This window comes from Pinus tabuliformis, chromosome 3_1 (assembly GCF_031772625.1).
Source record: "Pinus tabuliformis cultivar Carrire ecotype Pingquan chromosome 3_1, CPIR1, whole genome shotgun sequence".
Classification (NCBI taxonomy): Eukaryota; Viridiplantae; Streptophyta; class Pinopsida; order Pinales; family Pinaceae; genus Pinus; species Pinus tabuliformis.
In genome coordinates this window covers 496,837,847-496,846,762 of record NC_142301.1, presented here as the reverse complement: position 1 = coordinate 496,846,762, position 8,916 = coordinate 496,837,847, and the positions used below count along the sequence as shown (strand labels likewise).

The 8,916-nt window shown below is 34.9% G+C and overlaps 1 protein-coding gene across 1 annotated transcript; it reads left to right on the top strand.

The window, feature by feature from the left end:
* Positions 1–872: 872 nt before the first annotated feature.
* LOC149187984 (palmitoyl-acyl carrier protein thioesterase, chloroplastic-like) lies at positions 873–4,789 on the top strand. The gene is made up of 6 exons (XM_089409846.1): positions 873–1,412; positions 2,615–2,748; positions 2,873–2,986; positions 3,999–4,170; positions 4,320–4,388; positions 4,502–4,789. The coding sequence occupies exons 1-6, from the start codon at positions 1,005–1,007 to the stop codon at positions 4,787–4,789; spliced, it is 1,185 nt and encodes a 394-aa protein (XP_089265972.1). The 5' UTR covers positions 873–1,004.
* The last annotated feature ends 4,127 nt before the right edge of the window (positions 4,790–8,916 follow it).

The window sequence follows — 8,916 nt, the reverse complement described above, 5'->3', positions numbered from 1 at the left end:
GTTAGATATAACTAACGAGCTTGCACCTAAGGAGGCATTTAATGCCTTATGGCAAGCTCGTTTGACGATAGTTGAAAATGTAATATAAACTATAAGATTCAAAGTTAAAATTTCCATTTAATTAGTAATAAGCATATACCTAAAATAATTGCCCATATGATAAGGTTTGATTATGAACATGCGTTTGTGACTGCTTCTCCCAGCTTATTTCATGTGTGCACTTCTGGTATGTCTATGGCGAGTCTTTACGCTGTGTTAGCTAGGGTTGTTGACCCCATCACTTGACAAAAGTAAAGTGCCAAGGGTGTCAATATCCCGAACTTTTAACTCAGACAACTCTTCGTTGTTCATTTAAATTGACTTCGAATAATGTGATTTAAATATTGGATCGCCAAAACCTTAAAATTGAAACTTTTCAGCCGATCCACAGTTTGTCCATGTGGTATATAGCCTCCGTGTTAGTTGTAGTCGTTGGAGACTTGGAGTTGATAGTTGGATTGCTGGATTGGCACGGCGGTGACAGCCCACCAACTTTGGGACGTGTATCCCTCATATTATTCTCTTATTTCTTTATAAAGGGGCCACCCATTGGATGAGAACTTTCCAAAACTGAAAATAGTTCTAAACTAGGCATTTGAATAAGATTTTAACGACCTTCCAGCACCTTTCATTTTTCTGTTACAGAGATTATCAAATAACGTGTCGGTTTGCGTGTAGAGTTGAGATTGAGTGCCGTTGTGAATGCCTCTGTGTATTTTGTTTGTGTGAATGAGATGGACTCTGAAGTAGAGTTGTCAAGAAATTGTTCAACATTAGGCAAGAGAAAGTAGTCTATATATGCAGGTCTTCTTGCGCTAAAGTGATATATATATTTTATATTTGTCCATTGCATTGTAATGTGCAGAGTCCTTGAGACCCAATACATTATTTTATATTTGTCCATTGCATTGTAATGTGCAGTCTTTGAGACCCAATACATTCTGGTTTTCTTGACTATTGGTATAATGGAGGCAGGCGCTTATACGAACTTGTGGAAAACATCTTTTCCTGCTACCACGGAATGCATTCACAGAACAGGCTCTAAATTTTATGGGAATACAATATCATTTGGGTCTTCAAAGCATCCACGTTTGAGAAGTTGTGTATCAAAATCTCTGTGTGGAAGAAGCAAGACCCTGAAAGCGATTGCCAGTATTCAAGAAGCGCCTGCTATTATCAATGGCTCTAAACTGCAGGAGAAAGATGTAACTCACATAGCCAAGACTAATAGTGTTGCCGGATTGACAGATGTATTCAAATTGGGGAGGCTTGTGCAAGGGAATTTAGTTTATAGGCAGAATTTTGTTATCAGATCCTACGAGGTTGGGGCGGACATGCATGGATCGATTGAAACTATTATGAATCATCTTCAGGTGAGTAGATATATTCAATATTGGTAATCATCATATTTATATGTAAACAAATTGGGTTGGGTTTAAACATAGGATGGTTGCAGGTCTCATAACATTATTTCAACAATCCAAACTAACATTGTTTCAAGGCTTTGATACTATGTAAAGATTTCACATTACTGGGAACCATGCCTTTATATCAAAATTTAAAGTTATTAGTAATTTTTCGAAAGAATAACAAATCTTGAACGTTAATCTCGGTCAACATTTCTTTTGAATGTTAGTGTACGTAATCTTCCATTTTTATTATGTCCATAGATTTGTTTATACAGGAAAGAGAGTCAGATATTAGAGTTTTTAATTGCAAATATTAGGTGAAAATTTAAGATTTCATTAAAATATCTATATATTTTTTTTATCATAAAAAGATTGTAATTAAATTTATTCAATAAGTGGCATTTTATAAATAATTAAATTTATTATGTTATTTGCATTTTATAAATATAGATTTGTGGCCGAGGAGCATAGACTTATTGCTATTTCATTAGGCACTCAGTCGTGTGAAGGTTATTAGTTAGAAATTATGTGGGCCTATGCCTGTTCTATTAGGCATTCAGTGGTGTGAAAGTCATTAGTTAAAAATTATGTGGGCCTAGTGCCCAATGTTGTTTCAGTGGCACTTAATGGTTTGAAAGTCACTCATTAGAAATTATATGGGCTAGACCTAGTGCTATCCCAACTCAGACCCACTGTTGTTCCACTAGGCAATCAGTGGTGTGAAGGTGGCTAGTTAGAAACTTTGTGGGCCTAGGCCTGGTGCTATCCTGCCCAGTGTGTTGTTCCATTAGGCACTAAATGGTGTGAAAGTCACTAGTTAGAAAATATATGAGTGCAGACATGGTATTATCATGGCGCAATATTGTTGCATTAAACACTCAATAGTGTGAATATCACTAATTAAAAACTCTGAAAATCGAGCCTATTCAAACCACAAATTAATAATGTCATTAATTTCAGAACTCATATAACCTAATAAATAAAAATAAAAATTTATAATTATTTGTGCTATTAATTTTTTCTTTTTAACTATATAATATTGTTATATGTTCTTACTTGCATCTGTCTCATAAGCCTCCCCACATTCATCAGCCATGACTGGATTAGCTATAGGTTTGTAACAAAATCATGATTGGTTTTACAATATCGTTATCATTCTCATGTAGGAAACTGCCCTGAACCATGTTTGTGCTGCTGGAATTAATGGAGATGGATTCGGCTCCACACATCAGATGACTCGTCTCAATCTCATTTGGGTGGTTACCCGCATGCAAGTTCATGTTGAGCAGTATCCTTCTTGGTATCGACCTCCAATCCTCTCCCTGTCTCTTTGTTTGAATCGTACGGCATTAATGGCTTCCTTGGTATTTTTATCTGATTTTAGCCATAACCTTTGATGCTAAGATTTTGAAAATGTTTTACAGGGGTGATTGGGTGGAAATTGATACTTGGGTAACTGGATCGGGGAAAAATAGCTTAAGGCGTGATTGGCTTGTTCGAGACTACAAAACTGGCTACATACTTGCACGAGCTACCAGGTATACAATTGCATTCCACGAAATAAATTGCTTCATAGAGTTTACACATTGATCCTCCTTGGCCTAGCACATATATAGCTCAGATATAATATATATATATATATAAAATCAGATTAGTGTAGTTTACAATTTTATTAGAGTTAGTTTTTAATTCATTTGAAGTACCGAGTTATTATAAACAGAGATATTATAAACAGAGAGGGATCAAATTTTTTAAAAATGTAAAATATAATGGGTATTTTTGAGTGAAGTATATATATATATATGTTTAAACAAATTTTCTAATCATTAGAAAAAAAATTAATATATAAAAAAAACTGAATGATATATAATATAACATAATTGACATTAAAATATTTTACATAACATGTACATGACATTTTGTCTAGGAAAATTAAAATATTTTTTTATTACTAATATATTTTTAAGTATATTTCAATATTAATTTGTATTAAAATATTTTATTGATAACTTAATTTGAATATTTTATTGTATCATACATTATTTTCTATAAATATATATATATATGAAGCTGAAATATTTTTGAAAATTATAAAGTTTAAAACATTTTTTTTACTTCTAATTATTTTATAACATATTCATTTTTTTAATTATAACTTACATTATTTTTCTATTTAAAATATAATTTATTTTTATTTTAAAAGGGTATGTGTCAATTTTACAGATTGATAAATGAACAGACAGAGTTACACATCCCCTCCTCATACTGGACTGTAAAATAAATCTCTAGACTCAATAAAAAATTTAAAATTTACCTATGAAAACCTCTTTTAAAATACTCTGCAGGGGTGTATTTAATAGTCTTTTTAGTTCTTCAATTATAAAATTTATATCAATCTGAATGGAGACCAGACTTCAAAAACACTTCGTAGTAAAACTGATGACAGTCTCTTTGCTCAGATGTTGAAATAGTTTTAGCCGAGGTTGTGCATACTATTTCAAAATTCCACTGCTATGTTTGATAACGTTCAGTGCACTTTTCATCGTGCAGCACCTGGGTTATGATGAACAGAATGACCAGAAGACTATCCAAATTTCCAGAAGCGGTAAAAGAGGAGATATCTCCATATTATCTTGAAAGCCCAGTGATTGACCAGAGTCATCATGAAAAATTAGACAAGCTGGCTGATGACACTGCTGATTACATACATTCAGATTTAACAGTAAGGATAAATATGGTTGCACTCTTTCAAGAGTGCCCACATACTGGCATTCTTTGCTGAAGCATCATATTCATATTTTCAGGCAGCTAATTGTGTCCAGGGATTAGATAAACATGCAGTGACTGATGAATGGTTAAATTTGTTTGCAGCCAAAATGGACTGATTTGGATGTAAACAGGCATGTCAACAACGTTAAGTACATTGGTTGGATTATGGAGGTAGTCAAATCTCTTTAGAATAATTTGATGCTATGGATTTTTCTAAGTATATTCAACAATCAATACCATTTAATGCTGATATATATTATGGTTTCTATGTGTTTAACTTACAGGGTGTGCCAGTCTCTATTTTGGAGAATCAACAGCTAGTAAAGATGACTTTGGAGTACAGAAGAGAATGTGAGCAATTCCATGTCCTTCAGTCACTTACAAGCCTAGAGAAGAACGGTGGTGATTCTATAGATCCAAATTGCTCTCCGAGCTATTCATGTGCAAGTGTCCGTTCTTCAAACGCGTGCAAACACTTGCTTCGATTGCAAGAAAATGGCGCAGAGATTGTGAGGGGGAGAACAGAATGGAAGCCCAAGCCACATAGGTTCCGTGATTGTATTTTCATTTAATTGTAATTGCATATTCATTTATTTGTAATTTTATAGGAAGAGGACCTCCGCACTCGTGGCTGAGAGTGCCCTGGAATAAAATAAAGTCATTTTTAATATTAATTTTTGATAATAAGATTACATCAACTATCGATAAAACTAATTCTTTATTTTTTTGGAATAATTTCCAAATTTATATGTCAATTAGAATATATGTATCTTAATTTTCAATGCGTATGTGTGAAAGTGAAGGAGAGGACTCATAGTTAAAAGGGTAGAAAAGGATTTATTAGAGAAAACTAAATAAGTTGTGGAATAATAGTTATCATTAAAATATAAATAGTTATTTAGGTTTAATCTAGGTGATAATAAGGTAGGGATAAAAGTAGGATTTTTAGTTTAAAAAAAGGTAGAGCAATTTTTGGTTTTTATAGTGTGTAAATTTTATTGGATAGTTTTAGTGGTATCATGGTAATTAGGTTTAAATCTAATCTTGAAATATGTGATTTTAGATTCTTTTTAGTTTTAAAGTAATCATGTGTATATATTTATTTTAACTTTTAAGGGTAGTGTTTTGTTATTAATGGATTTTGAATCATGGTAAAACTTTACATATGTTTAAAATTTCTAGTATATTCTTATTAGATTTGTTGTTGAAAAAAAAATTAGTTTGCAAAACTAACTTATTCTATTAAGTGTTCGTTAAAGTCTCTAACAAATTATAATGATTATTTAAGATCAAAGATAAATATCATTCATCAACTTATAAAAACTCCATTGACAATTAACATCCAAGCATATTCTATATGTACAAAATAGGGCTTGCTTTATGTACAATACACATTATGTGATGAATTCAATGATGCAAAGATCAACATTATAGTTCCCACACATAGGTGTCATAACACCCTGCTAGGTGTGATTATACCCATGTATAAAAAGCTCATTACTCATAATTGTTGTAAATTATATATATATATTCAACTCCATTATTTAATATTCTCTTGCTTAAACACATATGGTTAATTATTGTCATTAAATTTATTGTAAATATACTTCATATATTTTATTGGATTAGTAAAAGATCTTATTATTTGTAAAATTGCAACTCCCACATAGTGTTCCGAATTCATCAAATTATACATGTACAAAAATTCAAGTTAAATGCCCACAAAATAATGTTAAAGCAATTCACAATGATACACAACATCTACAACCAAATATGTAATCTTAGAATAAAATACACTACAAGTAAAGTTATACAATATATGTGTACTTTACAAGGTGTTCTTGGTGAGTTAGGAGGATCCCAACAATCAGTCTAGTCAAAAAGTGGTCCAAAAATGCCACAACAGATGAGTCCATTTTTTCTCCAATTGTTGGAAGTATCCAACTCCCAAACAATATGGGAAATATCTGCTCTATCATTTCACCCATGAATTGTGGAGGTCATGGCAAAGGAGATTGACACTGAGCGCATTGTCATTGTGTCTACTCTAGAACAACTCAGTGATTACAATGACATTGCTTATGTGGTTTCTTTCTTAGCTCATCATGAAAGAAATGGGTCACATTATTCATGCATACCGAAAATGAGCAGATTCTAGAATGGACCTACATGGTTTAAAAGTACCAAATACAATGAGCACAATGGCTACATCAAGGGGAATCATCATGGATATCATACATGTAGCACTCCCATTTACAAGGTATCCTTCAAGCATGCATTCTATTACAATCATTGGGTGCATAAGAAGTGTAGATCATGTTCAAAATGGGAGGAAGTGGTTGGACACAATAAAGGATTGCTCATCTATTGGAGCATAGAGGCCAAGCTCTAATTGTCTTTGTTTGTGAGCTTTACAACTTGTGAATTTCTCCTATTGATGCAATTATATTTGTGGTCGATCTTTCAAGTCCTTCTTTCTCAACATATATGTCTTGGAAGTTCTTTAAGCTTTGGATATTAGTTAGTTTAGTGAACCACATATGAAACATAGAGTATATGCTTCTAACACTAGACAAGAAAAACCCTCACCAAATATTGGAAGGAGAAGCCCTTGTATTGGGAGAATAGGCAAGATTGTGTTCTTTTATTTCAGATTAAAACCCATTATGGTGTAAAGAGTGAAAGGATGCATTTTGCATCTATTTGAATGGATCATTTCATCAATTGAAGAAGATCTAGAGACATATCACATATGAGGGAACTTCAATTATCAATTTGTTGTGTATTATGTGTGTGTTATTTCCTCACTAGTTTTTTAAATTATATTTAAATGTTCAAGCTTAATTATTTGAGAAGCTAGTTATAAGAATATATTTAATGTGATTTTTAAAACAAATCCTTTAGCACTAATTTCAAATCAAGTTTGGTATCAAAGTTATTAATCAGGGATATACTAATTTGGACTTGCACAAGTGTTGGTATTGAATGTTAACTAGGTCAAAGCTCAAGCATGGAGAAGGTTCACTTGAAGAAATACAATTTTGAGATTTGTTCAAGACATTCTTTTTTTTTAAGTCAGATATGTATATTATAGAACAAAATATGATACAAAAAAGTCTGCCGAAGCAGAACGAAACCTTAGAAAGACCATTTTAACAGAGCTGACAGCAAGCCCTGAACTTTCAAAACCAAGATGCTCACCTCGCAAGGCGGCCTACTCTTAAGGCTGTTACATATTGCCACGACACTATCAAAACTTGGACAGAAACAGAGTAACATAACGATTTAGCATAAGGCCGAAGCCTTGACAGAAGACATAAGAAAAACAGAAGGAAAATACTAAGGAAAACCGCCAATTTGACTGACTGTATCTAAGCCCACGTCCAGAACATGCTTGTTAACTCTGGCCTGCATATCTTGCATGGATTGGAATTCCTGTGCTTCCTTCATCTTGTTCTGTTGCACCAGGGGATCCGGGCTTAGAGTTTGCCGAAGAAGCCTGATGAGCAGAGTCAATTCCTTGTTGACAGTTTCCACTGCATCATGCACTGTGGAAATTCTTCGATCCAACGATTCATGGATTTCATGTATTTTTGCTAACTGATCCTCCGATGGGGAGTTCCCCTTCCCAGAATGCTGCTTCCCTTCGTCCTTTGAGTCCAGGGCTCTCGCAAGGAGGGTTTTGATTCTCCAGCTCTCTGCTTTAGTCCGAACATATTGAGTGGCTCTTTTAGAGGGAGTGCCCGGGTCATGTAACCAGTCAACCTCCTCCGCAATGTTCTACTCGGTTCGCTGCGTTTCTTCCTCTTTCACAAAAGCTTCCAGTTCCGCGATCTTGCGTTTTGCTCCTAGCTGCTGCTCTGGTCTCGTACATGTTCTGCGCTGTTCGTAGCTCTTGGTTAGCCGCCGAACACCTACAACTCCCCGCCTCCATGCTATACCCTCTAATCTTATCGCGGTGATCACGTCTACAAACAGAAAAGTAGCGGTCTCTCGCAATACCTTGAACTGAGGTGAAAGAACCAGAGCCTCGACTCTCTGTTAAATAGCTATTTTCCACAGAGTTTCCCATGATGCGCTCATCCCTCCGATGCAGAGTGGAGGTACTCTCATTATTAATTCGGAATATATCCGCACAAATCAAGCAGCTCTTCCCAGACTTGACATAAATGTTGTTGATTTCCTTCCCATCAAGGTCGTGCCAAGTGTCCCTTCCTCTCAAGTGAACTCTACGGTGTCTTTTGTGGCATGAACTGTCGTGATAGTCTTCAAATTTGGCCTTCTCTTGCCATAAAGACATCCGCCGCTTCTGTCTAGTCGTCCAGCTCCTGTGATGAAAACCCATGTTGTTACCGGTATTTCCAGATATACGGTGCCGGAAACAGAAACCGTTGTCGGTCAAGCCCGGTCGGTTTTGTTTAAATCTTGTTGTGCCAGCTGTAAACATCTCGCCTTAAGGTTCGGGCAGTCCACTTCCTACCAAAAACTGTCCCAACCCCTGTCCTGATTGTCCACGCCACAATTCGCCAGGTAGTTCGCCAGCCCATTTGCCTTATGCCTGACCGTATGAAAGACTAAACCTTTCATTCCAGCCATAAGTTCTGCAATATTCTCCGTCACCTTGGCGAGCCTCCAGTGTTTCGTGGCTTTGTTCGCCTTAGTACCTCCTTGAATTCTCTTAGCTATTGATATAACCAGT